Source organism: Scyliorhinus torazame, chromosome 12 (genome assembly GCF_047496885.1).
Source record: "Scyliorhinus torazame isolate Kashiwa2021f chromosome 12, sScyTor2.1, whole genome shotgun sequence".
Taxonomy (NCBI): domain Eukaryota; kingdom Metazoa; phylum Chordata; class Chondrichthyes; order Carcharhiniformes; family Scyliorhinidae; genus Scyliorhinus; species Scyliorhinus torazame.
The window spans coordinates 93,978,192-94,000,588 of record NC_092718.1 but is presented as its reverse complement, the minus strand read 5'-3'; the positions used below and the strand labels follow the sequence as shown (position 1 = coordinate 94,000,588).

General features: G+C 47.8%; 1 protein-coding gene across 6 annotated transcripts in view; it reads right to left on the bottom strand.

Annotated features, from left to right (window-relative positions):
* Positions 1-22,397, bottom strand: part of LOC140386565 (hepatic and glial cell adhesion molecule-like) — a 76,883-nt gene that overhangs the window by 35,442 nt on the left and 19,044 nt on the right. For 2 of the 6 annotated variants that reach the window (XM_072468987.1, XM_072468989.1), the window contains exons 3-5: positions 5,843-6,100; positions 2,025-2,142; positions 1,015-1,048 (exon numbers count right to left, since the gene is read on the bottom strand). In XM_072468987.1, the coding sequence (XP_072325088.1) occupies positions 1,015-1,048; positions 2,025-2,142; positions 5,843-6,100 (410 nt within the window). The remainder of the gene's footprint in view (positions 1-1,014; positions 1,049-2,024; positions 2,143-5,842; positions 6,101-22,397) is intronic. The other 4 variants (XM_072468988.1, XM_072468991.1, XM_072468992.1 and 1 more) reach the window with 3 other exon arrangements.

Below are 22,397 nucleotides of genomic sequence, written 5' to 3'. Positions count from 1 at the left end.
CATGGCAGCTGGTATGGGTGCTTGCATGTGGTGCAGGGTGGGGTGCGTGCACACTGATGGTGGGGTTCGGTCACCCTCCGGGTGGGGTTGCGGGTTACGGGTGTGTGGTTTGTGCCAGGGGCCTACTCACCCTGGCTGCCCTGAGGAGGTCGTGCAGCTTTTCATGACACTGCAGTCCGGTCCTGGTGGTGGGGCCCGTACACCGGGCCTGGGCGCAAGAGGCAGCCTCCTTCCCACCCCGGATACAGGGCAGCCCGCCTCTCCTCCACAGTGTGTATCAGGGTCTCCAGCTCGACATCTGCAGACCGGGGTGCTGCTCTTCATACTGCCATCTTGCTGGCTGGGATGAGTGCGTGGGGAGTGGAGTGCTAATATGCAGCTGCAACTCGTCAGTCTCACGAGTGTCAATATCAACCCCGGAAAACAGATACAGTTTTTCATTGGGTTCACTTGTGGCGCTGGTGATAGCCATTAATGGCTCATGAATGGCTCCAATTTAGTTGTCATAGAAGTCCACCGATTCTATTTTGGCGGCAACACTTAGTTTCTGAAACGGAGAATCCTGCCCAAGGCTACCAAGGTTGGGAAATAGACAATAAACAGTCGGAAAATTAGAAACGTAGAGGAACGGAGGGGAAGCAGTGAGGGGTGGAGCATGGGGGTGTTCATGTCCGCAGATCCCAGAATGCAGACAGTGGTTACGAATGTATATGTGACTTTATGAGCTGAGACATCGAGGGTGGGATTCTGCCGTAATCGGCAGGGTGGGCAACTCCAGCGGGAAAAGTGGCGTGAACCACTCCGGCGTCGGGCTGCCCCTGAAGGTGCGGAGGGGGGCAAGAGAGAGCCATGCCAGTGAGTGAATTCAGGACTAAATTTCAAATGTTGCCATGTGTCGATTTGCCAAACAGGAGGTGCTGTTCCACCAATGGAGTCACTGTTTCGAACTGGTTATATCCAAACTATTGTCTGTTTATTTTTTAAGCAATCAGTAAATTTCTATAAAATACTTACAGCGTTCAAATCCCTTTCGTTGTTTGATCGCCTGCTGATGAACACAACAGTTTCAGTAAACAGGAATTTGATTCAGTGCTCTGATTAACTATAACCAGTACTTGCATCAGTCTAACGTTTACACCTCTGCCGTGAGAAAAGGCTGATGGCCTCTGAAATATTACTTAAATTGAAATAACACGGCAGAGGAAGGTGACATAAACAGCCTAAATTCTCCGCCATCGGGATTCTCTGTTCCCGCCAGGAGCGTACCCCTGCCCACGGGTTTCCCGGCAACGTGGGGTGGCTACAATAAGAATTCCATTGATGAGCGGCGGGGTCAGAGAATCCCTCTGCCAGTGCCACTGAGAAGCACATGTGGCTGGGGGACTGGAGTATATTACTGTTTCACATTCATTCTTGCGATGTCAACATGAGCTGAATGGTTTTCTGGCTATATCAGCATGGCAATGGAGAGTGAACCGCATCACTGAGCGTCTGGAGTCACATGTAGACCAGGCTGGGTAAGGTCGGCAAATTTCCTCTTTCTTAAAGGGCACGAGATAGTTTTGTTTTCTTTTTAAAAAATAAATTCAGAGCACGCAATGATTTTTTTCCAATTAAGGGCAATTCAGCGCGGCCAATCCACCTAACCTGCACATCTTTGGGTTGTGGGGGTGAGACCTATGCAGACATGGGGAGATCAGATAGGTTTTTACAACAATCCTGTAAGTTTCATGACCAACATTATTTCTGTGTCTCACTTTATAAGTCCAGATTTATTATTTAATTAAATTTAAATTACGCAGCTGAGATGATGTGGTTTGAGCTCATGTTGACAGATCATGAATTCAGTCTTTTAGTTCCTAGCTTCACAACGCTATCACTATTGTAATACGCTAAACTCCTAGAAGCCAATATCGCAGTTTGAGGCTGTTATCTGTTGTTTTTTCTTAAGATTCAAATATTTTATTCTTCTCCTCGTGTATTCAGTTCAATACTACTTTGCATGACATGTTATGGATGCTTACCAGAATTTCCAGATTCCAGCTATGATGCATATCAATGCCAAAAGACCAACAATCAGACCAATAGTCACAAAAATAGGCAGGTCCTTGTTCTGTTTCTGACACCATGGGTAATCGTCAGCTATGAAGGAGATGGAAGCTTGCTGATTACATTTAAATTATCAGAGTAGTTGAACACAAACAAAAAAAATCACATCATGCTTTCAATAATTGTTTATTGGCAAAGACTTGTGGCAGAATGCCTCATCGCCAGAACTTTCAAACAAGCACCGAGATCTGGCTCTGACTGGTGGTGGGATGCTCCCCCCTCACCCCCCCCGTCAGATTATTCCAGCTTGCCTAGATTCTCACTTCCCCCCGCGTGCTGCCCTCGAGATGGCTGCAATAGGGAAGACACCATTGTCCTTCTCTTTTTTTGGGTCTTTGCAAAGCAGGTCTGGAGAGGTATCAGTTATCAATCTGAGTAGGGTGACACTCATTGTCAATTAACCAAGGTCCTTCTGACTTCTCAGCGGATGGAAAGGACCCCATGTCTTTCTTTTGAACAAGAACAGGAGAGCTCTCCTCACCACCCAGGGCCAACATTCGTCCCTCAATCCACACCACAGCACGGTAGCACATGGGCAGCACGGTAGCACAATGGGCAGCATGGTAGCACATGGGTAGCATGGTAGCACAGTGGTTAGCACAATTGCTTCACAGCTCCAGGGTCCCAGGTTCGATTCCCGGCTTGGGTCACTGTCTGTGCGGAGTCTGCACGTTCTCCCCTTGTGTGCCTGGGTTTTCTCCGGATGCTCCGGTTTCCTCCCATAGCACAAAGATGTGCAGGTTAGGTGGATTGGCCATAATGAATTGCCCTTAGTGTCCAAAAAAAAGGTTAGTTGGGGTTACTGGGTTCCGGGGATAGGTTGGAGGCGTGGGTTTAAGTTTGGTGGTGCAGACTCGTTGGGCCGAATGGTTTCCTTTTGCACTGTAAATTCTATGATCATTGAGAACCGACAGTTTGATCATTATCTCTTTGTTGTTTATGTGATCTTGCTGTGCACGTAACTGCCACTACACTTAACTGTTCTTCTGGCCGTTGGGATTCTCTTGTCCTGCTAGCAGCACACCGTCGTTCCCGGCATCGTGAGTTCCCGGCTTTAATGGGAAATCCCACCTACAAGCAGCGGGAGCAGTGAATCGCACCGCCAGCGAATGGCACGCTGTCGAGAAACACTCAGCTGGGAGACCGGAGAATCACGGCCGTAATTTCTCCACATCCTTCTTTTAAATCTGCTACCCCTTATCCGAAAACTATGATCTCTCATTATGGAATGCCCCACACGAGGAAGCATTTGCTCCACGTCTACTTTGTTAATACCTTTTATCATCATATATAACTCAATTAGGTCTCCTCTCCTTCTTCTAATCTCCAGAGAGCATCGGCCCAAACTGCTCAATCTCTCTTCAATCTCGTAAACAACCTCTGAACTGCCTCCCATGCAACTAAATCCCTCCTCAAATTAAGGGACCAAAACTATACACTGGATTCTAGGTGCAGTCGCACCAATGCCTTGTTCAGCAACAGATTTTTGATAGGCAAGGGAGGCAAGGGTTCTGAGGTCAGACACAAAAGTGGAGTTGAGACCCAGTTCAGATCAACCACCTTATTAATTGCCAGAGCAGGTTTCAAGGTCTAGTCCCATGGGTATGTGTAAAGACATCAGAAAAGTGCAGACACCAGCAAAGCTCGATGGTTAAAAAGGCAAACTCTGTATCAGTATAAGCAACATAAACAGCGGGGACCTGCAGTGAAGAACAGGATGTGCAGCCAGGGAATGAGCACAGGAGCTGATTGGACAAATACTGTTGCTATAACTTGGACAAACAATGATTAAACTCAGACCTTAAGACCATAAGACACAAGAGCAGAAGTAGGCCATTCGGCCCATCTTGTCTGCTCCACCATCCCATTATGGCTGATATATTTGTCATCCCCATTCTCCTGCTTTCTTCTCATAACCCCTGATCCCCTTATTAATCAAGAACTTATCTACTTTTGCCTTCAAGCCACTCAGTGATTTGGCCTCCACAGCCTTCTGCAGCAAAGAATTCCACAGATTCATCACCTTGTGGCTGAAGAAATTCCTCCTCATCTCTGTTTTAAAGGATCGTCCCTTCAGTCTGAGTCTATGTCCTCTGGTTCTAGTTTTTCCTCCAAGTGGAAACTTCCTCTCCACGTCCACTCTAGCCACACCTCTCAGTATTCTATAAGTTTCAATAAGATCCCCTCCTCATCTTTCTAAACTCCATCAAGTACAGACCCAGAGTCTTCAACCATTCTTCACATGACAAATCCTTTATTCCGGGAATAAATCTTCCACTGGACCCTCTCCAAGGCAAGCACATCCTTCCTTAGATACGGGGCCCAAAACTGCTCACAATCCTCCAAATGGGGTCTGCGAAACAGCCTTATACAGCCTCAACAGTACATCCCTGGTCTTTTTTTCTCGCCTTCTTGACATGAATGCTAACATTGCATTTGCCTTCCTAACGTCCAACTGAACCTGCATGTTAACCTTAAGAGAATTCTGAACTAGGACTTGTCAGTAATAATTGGAAGGAAGTATGTCGTTTGGAACAAAATAAACAGAGTAAAGTAAACAGATAAAATTATAGGTAAAAATAGCATGCACACAAAATCTCCCCCCCACAACGTTTTCCTCCACCTTCCTGCTCCTAAGTGCATCCAACTGCTGCTCCAACCGAACCACATGGCCTGTGAGGAGCTGTCAGTGGTTACACTTCTTGCAGATGTAGTCACCGGAACGCTGGTAGCGTCACGGATTTCCCACATCTCACAGTTAGAGCACTGCACCCGCTCAGTCCCAATTCTGCACTAGATAATGGATTCAGAAAAATACTTCAATTGTTGTTAGATTAAGTTACAATTAACTGTATGGCCTTGGAGCTAGGTTTTTACTGTAAAATTAAATTTTAATACTAATCTCTGTCCTCAGGTTTAGTTATTCCTCTACCTCGTTAATTAATTAGTTTTAATTTGTTTTTTCAATGGTTTTTTTCCCCTCAAATTAACAGATTCCCTACCACCCACAGTTTTACTGTGATGTCACATCAGTAGCCCCCCCCCCCCTGCCAATTTGAAAAGGTCTTTATGTTACTTACCTTCCCAGGATGCTCTGAAGAGCAAAGAACAAAGAAACATTACAGCACAGGAACAGGCCCTTCAGCCCTCCAAGCCTGCGCCGATCCAGATCCTCTATCTAAAACTGTCGCCTCCCTGCAGATTACCAGTTACAAAGCCAGAAGAAATAAAACAAAAGAAAAGGGAAAAGCACCTCATCACATTCTGCACCAAATTACCACACTGCTCCAAATTACCAACTTGTAATCCTCACCCGGGCTCTCTCACTCAGACTGTCTTTACTTCACGGATACAAAACTTACTGACTGTGCACTTTATGCCACCCTCTTATATAGAGCCCAGCTAAACTGAGATGACTCACACTAGCTAACTGCAAACAGACGACTGCAATTTATCCCTTTGCCTCTAATCAGGCTGGTATCACAGCATTGCTACAAAGCAACATTTTATGCCCAGTCACATGAGGAGATACTGGGGACAGGTGACTAGCAGCCCAGATGGACTGGAGTTTAGGATATTATTACATTGTGACAAGTTGAAATAGGCAGTTCCCATTCTAAATACAGCCGCACAATTTATAGAACTTTATCAGTAAAGATTATATTCAAGCAGTGGCATTGCATTCAATAGTTCTTCCTTTGTAGTGTTTGTTCATAATTTGCTCAATACTTACCAGACAGATTAAACAGTGCCTTTTCCTGGCTCATCTCATTCTTCACAACACATTTGTAAGAACCACAGTCAGTCGAATTGATGTGAGTCAATGTCAGAATTGTGTCCTTTACTAATATTGAAGGTGTACCATTATTGACCAACTTTTCCCAGGTAAATTGTGGATTTGTTCCTTTTTCAACCTGACACATTAAGGTGAAATTTATGCCTTCCTCAATTTTCTCCACATTTTTCTGAATATTGGGTTTTGAAACGGATTCTGTAAATGACAAGAGGTTTTAGTCGAAAGCAGAGAAGCCTGTTCTAAATACCCTGCATTGAAAAATATTTTAAAAAAAAATAAATTTAGAGTATCCAATTCATTTTTTCCAATTGAGGGGCAATTTAGCATGACCAGTCCAACTACCGTGCACATTGTTATGGGAGAGGCGTTTTCAGAACCCCAAAATGTATCATGGACTTCAACCAACTCTCCCTTTAATGGATTTGTTGCTTTTCCTAGCACACGGCTTTCCCTAGGTGTGGAATTACAATTATGGACACGTAGGTTTTTAAACACAAAACACTGTTTATTCCATTAACTCAACTTAACATCTGAAATAAACATTGGATCACTTAACACCCCTTACTTCAAAGATAACTCAGAAAATATTGCAACAGTAAATAACTCCTTAAAATGTTCTTTCAAACTTCCAAGAGACTTAACACCTTTAAACAGTATCACATCAGGTTAAAGGATATATATATTTTCTGTTGAATGGCAGAGATATATTAGCTTGGTTGACTTCAGCTCCAGCACCTTGCTTTCTTCATGCAGCTCTCTGGACACACACAGACACACACAACCTGCTTTTTCCAACTTCAAAAGTAAACTGCAAAATGGCTGACCTGACCTCAGCTCCACCCACTCTCTGACATCACTGTTTTCTTAAAGGTACATTGCTTAAACATTCATGTCTTTAAGGTACGCTCACATGACAACATCTTTTGGATTGTGGGGACGAAACCCACGCAAACACGGGGAGAATGTGCAAACGCCACACGGACAGTGACCCAAAGCCGGGATCGAACCTGGGACCTCGGCGCCGTTAGGAGGCAGTGCTAGCCCACTGCGCCACCGTGCTGCCCAAAATTATATAATATTTAAAATAGAACATAGAACAATACAGCGCAGTACAGGCCCTTCGGCCCACGATGTTGCACCAAAACAAAAGCCATCTAACCTACACTATGCCATTATCATCCATATGTTTATCCAATAAACTTTTAAATGCCCTCAATGTTGGCGAGTTCACTACTGTAGCAGGTAGGGCATTCCACGGCCTCACTACTCTTTGCGTAAAGAACCTACCTCTGACCTCTGTCCTATATCTATTACCCCTCAGTTTAAAGCTATGTCCCCTCGTGCCAGCCATTTCCATCCGCGGGAGAAGGCTCTCACTGTCCACCCTATCTAACCCCCTGATCATTTTGTATGCCTCTATTAAGTCTCCTCTTAACCTTCTTCTCTCCAACGAAAACAACCTCAAGTCCATCAGCCTTTCCTCATAAGATTTTCCCTCCATACCAGGCAACATCCTGGTAAATCTCCTCTGCACCCGCTCCAAAGCCTCCACGTCCTTCCTATAATGCGGTGACCAGAACTGTACGCAATACTCCAAATGCGGCCGAACCAGAGTTCTGTACAGCTGCAACATGACCTCCCGACTCCGGAACTCAATCCCTCTACCAATAAAGGCCAACACTCCATAGGCCTTCTTCACCACCCTATCAACCTGGGTGGCAACTTTCAGGGATCTATGTACATGGATATCTAGATCCCTCTGCTCATCCACACTTTCAAGAACTTTACCATTAGCCAAATATTCCGCATTCCTGTTATTCCTTCCAAAGTGAATCACCTCACACTTCTCTACATTAAACTCCATTTGCCACCTCTCAGCCCAGCTCTGCAGCTTATCTATATCCCTCTGTTACCTGCTACATCCTTCCACACTATCGACAACACCACCGACTTTAGTATCGTCTGCAAATTTACTCACCCACCCTTCTGCGCCTTCCTCTAGGTCATTGATAAAAATGACAAACAGCAACGGCCCCAGAACAGATCCTTGTGGTACTCCACTTGTGACTGTACTCCATTCAGAACATTTCCCATCAACCACCACCCTCTGTCTTCTTTCAGCTAGCCAATTTCTGATCCACATCTCTAAATCACCCACAATCCCCAGCCTCCGTATTTTCTGCAATAGCCTACCGTGGGGAACCTTATCAAACGCTTTGCTGAAATCCATATACACCACATCAACTGCTCTACCCTCATCTACCTGTTCAGTCACCTTCTCAAAGAACTCAATAAGGTTTGTGAGGCATGACCTACCCTTCACAAAGCCATGCTGACTATCCCTGATCATATTATTCCTATCTAGATGATTATAAATCTTGTCTCTTATAATCCCCTCCAAGACTTTACCCACTTTCAGAGACTTCATTACTAAAACAAAAATGGAGTTATTTACAAATCAGCCACAGGAGCAGCATGTTCGCAGCTAATTCCAAAATACCTCTGCACTAGAAGAACTCCTCCCCCTGATGATGATTCCCTGCACTGAGTCCCAATTGGTCATCCTGACCAGGTGACCCTGACTCCACTGCGTTTCCCTTAAAGAGGCAATCACCACAATATATGATACTTATGAGAAATGAGAATGATGTGGTGCTGAACCAGCAGCTCTCAATTGAACCAGCAGATGGCGAAAGAATACCAGTTTCTGAGTCAGACCTGAACAGCAGACAAGACATTCCACACAATCCATAGAATTTACAGTGCTGAAGGAGGCCATTCAACCCATCAAATCTGCACCGGTCCTTGGGAGGAGCACCACTACTTACGCCCAACACCTCCACCCTATCCCCTTTATCCCCGTAACCAGAGCTAACCTTTTTGGACACTCAGGGCAATTTAGAATGACCAATCCACCTAACCTGCACATCTTTGGACTGTGGGAGGAAACCGGAGCACCTGGAGGAAACCCACACAGACACGGGGAGAGCGTGCAGACTCCACACAGACAGTGACCCAAGATGGGAATTGAACCTGAGACCCTGCAGCTGTGAAGCAACTGTGCTAACCATTGTGCTACCATGCTGCCCTTGCAATCACTTGGAAAAAGAATGATTCTGGGTACACTCAGTGTCAATCAGATAGTTCAATGTCTGCACTGACAGGCACAGGCTGAAAGTTACAGATAGGGGGAGGTAAAATAAAAACAGGGCACAGGCATGGAAGGGGAAAGGGGAAGACATGGGGAGACAGCAGAGGGAATGGGGTACAAAGGAATCTGGGTGTCCTGTGCATGAATCGCAAAATGTAGCACGTAGGTATAGAACGTGATTTGCAAGGCAAATGGAGTGTCGGCCTTTATTGTGAGCAAGATAGAGTACAGAAGTAGGGAGGTATAGGGCATTGGTGAGACTGCAGCTGGAGTACTGGGTACAGTTTTGGTTGCCTTACTTAAGGAAGAATAAACTCGTATTGAATGCAGTCCGTAAAGGTTCACTGGGCCGATTCCTGGGATGAAAGGGTTTGCCTGATGAGGAAAGGTCGAGTAGTGTTGGGTAGGCTGGGTCGACGTGGACTGCACTTGATGCAGTGTAGCGAGAGACAGACCTCCAACACTTGATAATATGCAACACGATTTTATTTAACATCTCACTATTATACATGTTCAACTGTGGGTTGACACTATGCTGACTTGACTGGAGACCTGATACTAGCCTAACCAGACTTACTAGCTTACATGGTATTTGCACTGGTCAGCTCACAAACTCTGACTGTCTCAGAGGCTGGGTCCCGAGAGAGCGGGAAAACTGGTGCCCTCTGGCTTTGTAGTGGTCGTGTCCTGTCTGGTGATTGGCTGCTCTGTTCTGTGTGCTTATTGTTCCATCCTGTGTGTCAATCACAGCCTGTCTGCACTCCATTATATACATAGATGTATATTATGACATCTCCCCCCCCCCCTTTTTTTAAATTGTTTGTGTCTAGATAATAAATATTAAGGTACATACATGTGCGTGTGGAGGTGTATATGAATGTGACTATATACAGAATGTGCTAAAATGAACTTATGTACATAGGAAGGTGTCGCTAGTGCAGATATAGGGCAGATGAAACTGTGAAAACGATATTTACAGAGGTCAGAACGATAAGGTAACACAGTTGTGCAAAAGTTCAGTCTATAAGTTTAGTCTCTGTGGCGGGTGACGAATTCTGGTTGACCGCCTCAAGGGTGGATCAGGGGCCGTCTGCACTTGGATAGGTGGGACCGCCGCCAATGCGGTGGTCGCAGAGGTCGGCAGGATTTCTGGTAGATCGGTGGCCTCGTGGTAGGGCACGTCCGGAGGAAGCATTGTGTGAGGCGGGTCATCATGGTTAGGTGGCGGGCGTGGAACTCTGTGCAGCGCCCGTCTGTTGCGACGTAGGAAGGAGCCATCAGCCATGCGGACGAGGAACGATCTCGGGGCCACTTGCTGGACCACCACAGCTGTGGCGGACCAGCCGCCTTCAGGCAACTGCACACGACGACGATCAGTTGGGACCAGCTCGGGGAGATCCGTGGCATGAGCGTCGTATGCTGATTTCTGTTGGGCCGAGACTGCTGCATCTTTTGTCTGACCGTGTGGTGGTCAAGGTCTGGAACATGGATGGCTGGAACCGTGGTTCGCAGAGTGCGATTCATGAGCATCTGCGCGGGAGACAACCCAGTGGACAGCGGGGATGCTCTGTATGCCAGCAGCGCCAGGTTGAAGTCGGAGCCTGAGTCTGCAGCCTTGCATAGTAATCTCTTGACGATATGGACCCCTTTTTCGGCCTTCCCATTTGACTGCGGGTAGTGGGGGCTGAAGGTCACATGACGGAAATTGTGTAGGCGGGCAAAATCAGACCATTCCTGGCTGTAAAAACAGGGTTGTTGTCACTCATCACCGTGAGCGGTATCCCATGCCTGGCAAACGTTTCTTTGCATGCTTTAATCACTGCCTTCGACATGAGGTCGAACAGTTTCACCACTTCTGGGTAATTGGAGAGGTAGTCGACGAGGAGGACATAGTCACGCCCCTTGGCATGGAAAAGGTTGACACCGACTTTGGACCATGGGGAGGTCACTATCTCATGTTGCTGCAGAGTTTCTTTGAGTTGAGCTGGCTGAAATTTCTGACATGTGGGGCAGTTGAGGACCATGTTGGCGGCGTCCTGGCTGATGCCCGGCCAAGAGACTGCCTCCCGAGTTCTGCGTCGACATTTCTCGACCCCCAGGTGACCCTCATGGAGTTGGCCGAGCACCATAGCTCGCATGCTCTGCGGAATCACAATTCTATCGAGCTTCACGAGGATGCCGTCCACCACCGTCAGGTCGTCCTTGACGTTGTAAAACTAGGGACACTGTCCCTTCTGCCAGCCATTCGTGAGGTGCTGCATCACACGCTGTAGCAGGGGATCCTTGGCCGTTTCCTCACGAATTTGGATGACCCTCTCATCAGAGGCCGGAAGGTTGGAGGCGCACAATTGCACCTGCGCATCAATTTGGCAGACAAAGTCAGTTTGTTCACACAATGTGGTAATAGACCTGGAAAGGGCATCTGCAACAATGAGTTCTTTGCCTGTCATGTAGACAAGTTCAAAGTCGTAGCGGCGTGGCTTGAGAAGGATTCGTTGTAACCGAGGCGTCATGTCATTTAAATCCTTCTGGATTATGTGGACTAATGGTCTGTGGTCCGTCTCAACCATGCATTTTGGGAGGGCATACACAAAGTCGTGAAATTGTTCGATTCCCGTTAGGAGGAGCACCGGCCCAACACCGTCCTGGCTCGCGTCAGTGGATATTTTGGTCTCCTTGGTAGGGTCGAAGAACGCCAGAACCGGGGCTGTGGTGAGTTTTGCCCTGAGCTTACGCCATTCGTTCTCATGAGCGGGCAGCCACTGGAAATCCGTCGACTTCTTGACGAGATGGCGGAGGGCTGTGGTGTGGGACGCCATGTTGGAAATGAACTTCCCGAGGAAGTTAACCATCCCTAGAAAGCGGAGGACCGCCCTCTTGTTCTCTGGGGTCTTCATGGCGTTGATCGCCGAGAGTTTGTCAGCATCATGTCGCACGCCTTTCTGCGAGATGTGGTCACTGATGCACGATCAATTGCACAAAGACTAAAGTTGGGTACAACTGTGGCTTTATTACAGTCAGATGCGTGGCCTCCTGCTGCAGCTGGCGAAATGGCAGGGCACTGCCATTCATGCATATTTATACAGTTCTCCGTGGGCGGAGCCAGCCGGCAGGAGCTACCGGCGAACCTGTAGAGCAGGTCCTACCTTACATCTCCTATTACAGTGGTTCACCACAGTCACCAAGGAATTTGATTTCTGATTGATCGAACGGGCACTTGGTTCTGTTGAGTCGGAGGCCATGCTCATGGATTCTGTGGACCTGCTTGAGGTGATCTATGTGTTCTTGAGGAGTTGTGGACCAGATTATGACATCAGCAACATACACGCGCACCCCCTCGATACCCTCCATCATCTGTTCCATGATGCGGTGAAATACCTCTGAGGCAGAGATGATGCCAAAAGGCATCCGGTTGTAGCAGTAGCGGCCGACGGGGTATTGAATATGCACAGCTTGCGACTGGATGCATCCAGCTGTATTTGCCAGAACCCCTTGGAGGCATCCAGCTTCGTAAAGAATTTGGCATGAGCCATCTCGCTGGTCAACTCTTCTCGTTTTGGTATCAGGTAATGTTCCCTCATGTCGTTGCGGTTTAGATCCTTGGGGTCAGTGCAGATTCGAAGCTCCCCTGACGGCTTCTTCTCGCAGACCATGGAGCTGACCCAGTCCATGGGTTCTATGACCTTTGATATGATGCCCTGGTCCTGGAGGTCCTATAACTGCAGCTTGAGGCGGTCCTTGAGGGGCGCCGGCACCCGACCTGGTGCATGGATCACAGGGGTGGCGTTTGGTTTGAGCAGGATTTTGTATCGGTATGGGAGTGTTCCCATTCCGTCGAACACGCTGTGGTACTGCGTGATGATGTCATCAATTTCAGCCTGGAAGTTCTCATCAGGTGAGGCCATCGCCTGTGAGGATGACATGGTGTGGACTCGCTGAACCAAGTTCAGGAGTTTGCAGGCCCGAGCACCGAGCAGGGATGCTCTGTCAGGTCCCACGATCTCAAATCGCAGTGTCGCTTTAAATGACTTATTGGAAACTCCGAGTTGGCATGAGCCACTGGCAGCTATGACAATGCCATTGTAGTCAAGGAGCTGGCAGGCCGGTGGAAGAATGCTTGGTCTGACGCGGATCGTGTCGAGATCTTATTTCGAGATGAGGTTTGCCGATGCGCCGGTGTCCAGTTTGAACCGGATGCGAGCCTTGTTGACTGTGAGGACAGCAGACCACTCATCGTCGGGATCCACACTGAGGATCAGGAGGTGCTTCACTGTCTTGGAGAAAGGCAACGCATGCTTCGTCATGATGCCCACCCGGTATGGAGATTTGAGGCACTCAGCATCAGTATCTGTTGGGTTGTCAGGGTCGGAGTCTGGCATGGCCTGCTGTATTGAACGGGCGCTTCTGCGCTGTGGTTGTGATCGCTGGATGCTGGGCAGTGGAGCAGATCTGCAAAGGGCTGCATAGTGGCCAAGCTTGCCACACTGTAGACACCGCCGTGATTTTGCCGGACATGGCCGCATTAAATGGGCGGAGCCACAATTCGGACACGTCATGACGCCAACGTCAGCGTGTTCCATGTGCCATTGCGCATGCGCAGTGAGGTCGAACAACGTATGCACCTGTGCAGTCTGGTCGTCGGTGTCGCCGTCCCCTCGGTTGTGGCGCGCATGCGCAGGGGCCCGGGAAAAGAGCGTGGAATGGCCACTCTCATCGATACTTAGGCCCTGCATTTGTGCGATGGCCTGCACCCATTCCGCCTCGTGGGAGGTTAGCTTTGCCGTTTCTGCCGCCCTGATGTGGGAGTACCGATTGTTGGCATGTTCGTGGAGAACGCACGTCTCGATGGCGATAGTGAGGGTGAGCTGCTTGACTTTCAGGAGCTGCTGGCAAAGGGAATCGGAGTGAAGCCCGAAAACGATCTGATCCCGGATCATGGAATCAGTGGTCGAGTCATAGTTACATGACTGCGCGAAGATGCGGAGTTGGGTCAGGAAAGATTGAAAAGGTTCATCCTTACCCTGAAGCCTCTGCTGGAAAATGTACCGTTCAAAGCTCTCATTCACCTCAATGTCGCAGTGGCTGTCAAACTTCAGCAGGACTGTTTTAAATTTCATCTTGTCTTCGCCTTCAGCGAATGTAAGGAAGTTGTAGATGTGGATGGCGTGGTCCCCGGCTGTGGAGAGGAATAGTGCGATCTTCCTGGCGTCCGATGCGGCCTCGAGGTCGGTAGCTTCGAGATAGAGTTGGAACTTTTGTTTGAAGATCTTCCAATTTGCACCAATGTTGCCGGCGATGCGGAGCTGCGGAGGAGGGCGGACATTTTCCATGTCACCGGATGGCTGTTTGCTGGTCAACGTTGATTCACTCAAGGTAGGACCGTCAATTTTCAGCATCACTCACTGGTACCATGATGTGTTGGGTAGGCTGGGTCGATGTGGACTGCACTTGATGCAGTGTAGCGAGAGACAGACCTCCAACACTTGATAAGATGCAACACGATTTTATTTAACATCTAACTATTATACATGTTCAACTGTGGGTTGACACTATACTGACTTGACTGGAGACCTGACTAGCCTGACCAGACTTACTAGCTACCACATGGTGTTTGCACTGGTCAGCTCATGAACTCTGACTGTCTCAGAGCTGGGTCCCGAGAGAGTGGGAAAACTGGTGCCCTCTGGCTTTGTAGTGGTTGTGTCCTGTCTGGTGATTGGCTGCTTTGTTCTGTGTGCTTACTGGTCATCCTGTGTGTCAATCACTGCCTGTCTGCACTCCATTATATACATAGATGTATATTATGACAAGTAGGTTGGAACCTTCACTCATTGGAGTTTAGAAGAATGAGAGGTGATCTCATTGAAGCATATCTGATTCAGGGTGGGTGATGAAAGGATGTTTCCCCTCATGGGGGAATCTACAACTGGGTGGGGTACAGTTTTGGAGTATGGGGTCTTCCATTTAAGATGGAGATGAGGTGGAACTTCTTCTCTCTGAGGGACGTTAGTGTTGTGCTTTGGATGTGTGATACCAGGGAGCAGTTTAAAACAAGGGATCATTATTTACAGTGTGTGATATCTTACTCTGTTCTTCCTCTGTTTCCCGCGTTAGGACAAATGGTGTCACTTCTGGTGAATACAGCAATACAACAGAGCTTCACTGGAGCTGATAAGAGTTAATGCAAATAAATAACCCTTCCTCCTCGCCTCAAAATCGAACGTCCCCAACATGTTCAAAACAAGTTCAACAAGAACAAGTCAGTAAGTCAGATGGTCTAGAGATGATCGCTTTTGGAACGGTTGATGGCAAAACCCTGGCGTCTTCTCCTTCACACGAGTGGTAACCTCTGTTTTCATCTTTGCATGAATGTCATTGGTATCTAGTTTAACTGGCTTTGATGTCGGAACAAGAGGTAGTCCCTGTGCCTGATCAGAAGGCGAGGTGTTACTTTCCTCAACAGTATCTGGTAGTGCTGGGATTGTAGGAAGGGTCAAGACGTGACTTTGTAGGTTGGAACTTGTGTTTTCCACAGGCCCCAATTCCGTTCTTCCAGCCAACAACTGGTCTGCATGCTCCTCCAGATAATGTTATCTCTGGTATGGGCAGTATAAGAGACAGGTCCAGTTTATGCAAGGATTGTGGTAGGAACCCATTTCTCCTCTGTGGTGTAATTCCTAGCCAGAAAGCCTTGCCCTTGGAGGAAAGCACTATGCTATGTATTGTCTTCCCATCATTTGTACTTGCTGTTGCTATTGTATGACCTCATTCGTTTTTGGAAGTTGCAACAGATCAGATGTGGAACGTAGTTGTCTTTTCATCATTGGTAATTGGTCATGGAATGTGCAGTATTCCAACACCAGGAGGAACTAGTTAAGATGTTTGATCAGCGAAACTTGTTTCCTGGTTGCTCTCAAGGTATTTTTCATAGTTTGGACAAAACATTCTGCTTGACCATTAGTGGCAGGGTGATATACTGCAAAATTAATCTGTTGAATGCCATTCTCTTGTAAGAAATTTTTGAATTCATGTGAGATAAATTGAGGTCCGTTGTTGCTTACCAGTTGTTCAGGGAATCCAAAATGATGAAACATTTCTCCTAGCTTCTCAATGATCTTCTCCAATGTGGTAGATTTAACCATAGTGACTTCTGGCCACTTGGTTTGAGCATTGACCATTACCAAGAACATATGTTGTTCGCAAAACCCAGGTGCACGCATTGTCAAGCATCTCCAGGCCATTTCCATGGGTGCAGCCGTGTTAAGGATGGCAGGTTTCTTACCTCCACAAAAGAAGAACATGTTCTAACTGTCTCTTCAATTTCCACGTCTAGTCCAGGTCACCAGAAATAACTTCTCGCTATTTCCTTCATGTGTACGACTCTGCAATGGCTCTCGTGTAGCTTCTCTAACACCTGTTTCCTCAGTGATGGTGGAATAATCACTCTGAGCCCCATAGAAGACATCCTGACCGTTCTGTACCATATCCATCACTCTTGAGAGTATTGGATTGCTCTGAGTGTGTTTTGTCTACTTGTTCAAAGTAGAAGATATTCCCATTTGAGTAGTCTGATGAACCACCTGGCAATGATAATCTGGAAAGTCCATCTTCATTACCATGTAGACTTGACTGTCAGTACTTCATGGTATAAGTATGTGCAGACAAAAGCAATGCCCATCTCTGCACTGTACTTGCAGTGAGTGACAGAATTCCCGTGTGTGGTCCAAAAATGGTGATTAATGGACGATGGTCGGTCAACAATGTAAACTTTCTCCTGTACAGAAACTAATGGAATTTCTTTACTCCAAAAATGATCTCTAATGCTTCTCTTTCAATCAGAGCATAGCTACTTTCAGCTTTGCTCAAGGGCCGAGAAGCAGGAGCAATGGGTCTTTTTTAATCTGATGGCTTGATGTGCGAGACCACCACTCCTACACCATAAGGCGATGCATCACAAGCTAACTGTAAGGGTAACTTGGGACCAAAGTGCATGGAAACTTCAGATTTAAGTCACACTTGTTTGGCTTACATGAAAGTGTTATTGCATTGATCCGACCACTTCCATTTCTTCTTCTGGCACAAGTGGTTATATAATGATTTCAGATTATCGCCAGGTTTGGGACAAATATTCATAGTACTTCAGCAATCCCAGGATGGAACGCAACTGGTTAATATTTTGAAGTGCAGGTGCCGCTGTCATGGCCTTAGACTTTGAAGGAGATTTGTGAACGCTGGTTGCTCCAATCACATGTCCCAAATACTCAATGGAGGATTGGAAGAACTCACACTTTTCCTGGCAGATTCTTAAACCATAGTCTCCCAATCTCTGGAGAATGCTATCCAGGTTTCGTAGCTGTACCTCTTCCTCTCTTCCACTGACTAGGATGTCATCCAGATAGCAGTGGACTCTGCTCAGTCCACTCTGGAACTGAACCATTGCTCTTTGAAACAGTGCAGGAGCTGATGTGATACCAAAGGACAATCTTCAGTATCGGAACAACTATTGTGTCATAGTTGTAGAAGGCTATTGTGACTTCTTGTCCACATTCATCTGTAAGTCAGCTTGACTCAGATCAATTTTGCTGAATTTTGGCCTCCTGTCAATCCTGCAAACAAGTCATAAATGTGAAGAAATGGGCACTATTCTGCATATAGCACTGGAAATATGGTGACCTTGAAGTCCCCGCAAATCCTTGTGGATTCATCCTTCTTAATGACTGGAACGATTGGCGTGGCCCATTCACTGACGCTGACAGATTCCAAGATTCTGGGCTTCGCAAGTCGCTCTAAAGCTAGCACACCGGTTAACACTATTGCATCACAGCTCCAGGGTCTCAGGTTCAATTCCTGCTTGGGTCACTGTCTGTGCGGAATCTGCACATTCCCCCCATGTCTGTGTGGGTTTCCTCTGGGTGCTCCAGTTTCCTCCCCAAGTCCAGAAAGACGTGCTGTTCGATAATTTGGACATTCTGAATTCTCCCTCTGTATACCCGAACAGGCGCCGGTATGTGGCGACTGAGGGCTTTTCACAGTAACTTCATTGCAGTGTTAATGGAAGCCGACTTGTGACAATAAAGATTTTTATTATGTTATTATAAATCAGCCTCCACCTTTGGCTAATAGCATATTGTACAGACCTTGCCTTCAATAACACATTCAAGATAAAGATAGATAGTTTTTTGAAGAATAGAGGAATAAAGGGTTATGGTGATCGGGCGGGAAAGTGGAGCTGAGTCCACAAAACATCAGCCATGATCTCATTGAATGGCGGAGCTCGAGGGGCCAGATGGCCTACTCCTGCTCCTAGTCCTTATGTTCTTACGTTCAAGCATTTTGCTCGGCTTCTTTCTTTTATCTTCAGTTTAAATGTAATATCTTTCATGCTCCCTCATTCATCATTGAACTCAACAATGTGCTTCTTTAAAATGTTCACGAGGTTGGATTCTCCTTTACATTGTGTTGACTTCGGCCCAGTTCAGTGGACTCCTCTCCAGCCATGTTTGACCCATCAATGCTGGATAGTTTCCCTTTAGTACTTGTGGAGACAAATCTGCTGTTTTCCCATTATGTTGCACAGCTACTTCAATGTAGCCTTTCAGTGGGACCACTTCTCCTGTGTATGTCTTCAGCAGTATCCTTGATGGCCATAAGGGAGTATGTTTAAGTTTCTCCTTATAGACAGTCTTTGGCACTAACAAGACTGCTGCCCCAGTGTCAACCTCCACCCTTACTGGCTGTCCACCCAGCAGAGGAGTGACCCAGTACCGACATGTAGAACCAGCGATGGCTAGCACATTCTGCAATAATTCCTCCTCAGACTTTGAGTCACTGTGTTTTCCTTGACCCTTTTGCTGCTTTGGTTTATTCTTGCTCCTTTTTACTGAGTGCTTATTTTTTTCTTTTTGCAGGCATGCACTATGTGTTATTTTTATCACAGCTTCGACTGTCTTTACACAACATTCAGCAGCATAATGCCCCGGCTTTGCACATCGACACATGTACAAATTGTGAGATTCTTGTGTTGATTCAGCAGCCATTTTCTGTATTCGAGTACAAAAACTCAATTGCTGAGCTTCCTTTGCAAACCAGTGTCATGATATTCAAACACACACATCATGATAGACACACCAACAGACAAATCAGCACACACAACACGACAACCAATCATAGACAAGGACAGAGACAGTATAAGAGAAGAAACACGACACCTGGTGGCCAGTAGATCTGGAGACCAGGACAAGGACAGGACCTGATTAACATCACACACAGGGAGTCACCACGTGCAGAGTATCAAGACACAACTGTAAATAACAAGTTGAAATAAAACAGCGTTGTACCAAATACAACCAAACGTGTTGGTTCATCTGTACATCAGAACACCCAACACTACATAGTACAGGAGTGGATCGATACCTGCCGGCAAACCTGCCATCCTGAGATATGGACATCACCAACAAACCGCAGCCGTTGCAAGTTGCTGGGAACCTTGGCACCAATTGGAAGCTTGTCAAGCAGCGATTTGAACTGTACATGCGAGCCAACGAGAAACAGAGTGCCTCGGACGAAACAAAGATTGCGATGCTCCTCACCACCGCAGGTCAGCACACCATTGATGTATTCAACTCACTGGTGTTCGCGGAAGGCGAGAACCAATCCAAGTATGACACGGTCCTCCTCAAGCTAGACCAGCACTTTAACGTTGAAGTGAATGAAAGCTTTGAAAGGTATATCTTTCAGCAACGCCTGCAAGGTAAGGATGAGCTCTTTCAACCCTTTATGACGCACCTCCGCATACTCGCGCAGTCCTGCGGTTACTGCAACACCTCAGAGTCCATGATCCGGGACCAGATCATTTTTGGCGTTGCCTCCAGTGGCCTACGCCAGCAGCTTCTTAAAATGAAAGGCCTGACCTTAGCGTCTGCGGTGGAAGCCTGTGTCCTCCATGAAAATGCAACCAGCCGTTTTGCCCAATTTCAGGCGACCGAGTCGGCACGGAGGGGGTCCCTAGCCGTCGAATCGGCAAGCCAGGCCGCCCACGAGGCCGAACGCATCCAGGCAATTGATTATCTCCCGTCCCGCGGCACGGACGAGGGCGGCCGTTTCCCGCTCTTTTCGCGGTCTCCCGCGCTTGTGCGCGCCAAAACCAACGGCAACATCGAGGGATGCACTGCGCAGGCGCGCCCGATGCAAGACCGAACTGCGCATGCGCAGTGGCATAACGAACGCCGTGACGTCATGACGTGCGGCAACTGTGGAACTGTACATTTAAAAGGGCAATGTCCTGCTAAAAACCGACAATGCCTACGCTGTGGCAAGATGGACCACTACGCTGCCTACTGTCGAGCGGTTCAACTGATGGATCCTACACATCTCCGACAACCTCGCAGACACGTCAGGACCGTCCAGCCTGTACATCAGGACATCCAGCCAAATGACACAGATGACCAAGATGCCTTATGGGTTTGAGTCATTGATGTGAACCGGGTCAACACCATCAATCCGGCCGATGAATGGAGTGCCACCCTGACGGTCAACCGATTGCAGCTCACTTTCCGCCTGGACACTGGCGCATCCGCCAACCTCATAGCATGGTCAGCATTCCATGCCATGAAGGTCAAACCACCTATCCAGCCATCCCGGTGCAAGATGGTTGACTATAACGGGAACGTCATCCTGGCCATGGGATCCTGCCAGCTCCAGGTGACACACAAAACGCACACGGCCACACTCCCCTTTGAAATTGTTGGCTCATCGAAAGATTCCTTGCTGGGCGCACAGGCATGCAAGGCTCTTCACCTTGTACAGCGAATTATGTCTCTCTCTCCAGACGACACATCCGACTTCCTGGATGCTGACTTCAACGCAAATCTCCAATCCCTCCTTGCTCAGAACCAGGAGGTATTTGAAGGCATGGGGACACTGCCATACACATACAAAATTCGCCTCAAACCGGATGCCATCCTGGTTGTTCACGCACCTCGCAGGGTTCCTGGGCCACTTAAAGACCGCCTCAAGTTGCAGCTGCAGGATCTCCAGGACCAAGGGGTCCTATCCAGGGTCACGGAGCCCGCGCCATGGGTCAGCTCCATGGTGTGTGTCAAGAAGCCCTCTGGCGAGCTCCGCATCTGTATAGACCCTAAAGACCTAAATAATAACATTATGCGGGAACACTATCCCATACCTAAACGAGAGGAAATCACCAGTGAGATGGCCCAAGCCAAAATATTCACCAAACTGGATGCCTCTAAAGGATTTTGGCAGATCCAACTGGACCCGTCCAGCCGAAAGCTATGTACTTTTAACACCCCTTTCGGCAGATTCTGCTACAACCGGATGCCATTTGGCATCATCTCAGCATCCGAGGTCTTCCACAGAATAATGGAGCAGATGATGGAAGGCATCGAAGGGGTACGCGTATATGTGGACGATATCGTCATCTGGTCCACCACTCCGTAGGAGCACATACATCGTCTCCAACGCATTTTCGCCCGCATACGAAACAATGGCCTGCGCCTCAACCGCGCCAAGTGTGCTTTGGCCAGACCGAATTGAAGTTCCTGGGGGACCACATCTCCCAATCAGGGGTCCGTCCCGATGCGGACAAGGTAAGCGCCATCACAGCCATGCCGCGGCCGGCCGACAAGAAAGCTGTACTACGATTCCTTGGCATGGTCAACTTCCTCGGGAAATTCATTCCCAACCTTGCTTCCCACACAACGGCTCTGCGCCATCTCGTAAAGAAATCCAGTGTTCCAGTGGCAACATACACACCAGAGAGAAGCTCAAACACAAACTGGCCACGGCACCAATCTTGGCGTTCTTCGACACGTCTCGTCCCACCAAAATCTCAACTGATGCCAGCCAATCCGGCATTGGAGCAGTGCTCCTGCAGAGGGATGACACGTCGTCATGGGTCCCGGTTGCCTATGAATCACGGGCCATGACCCCTACGGAACAGCGCTACGCGCAAATTGAAAAAGAATGCCTGGGCTTGCTAACTGGTTTGGACAAGTTCCACGATTATGTCTATGGTCTTCCACGATTCACGGTCGAAACTGACCACCGCCCCCTGCTCAACATAATAAACAAGGATCTGAACGACAAGACCCCTCGCCTCCAGCGCATCTTACTTAAACTCAGGAGGTATGATTTCCAACTGATCTACACTCCAGGGAAGGACCTCATCGTGGCGGATACCCTATCCCGAGCAGTAAGTACACCACTAGATGCGGAGGGGTTCGTATGTCAAGTTGAGGCACACGTGGCTTTGACAGCGGCAAATCTGCCGGCTAACGACCCCAGTCTGGCCCGTATACGCGCAGAGACAGCGGCCGACCCCCT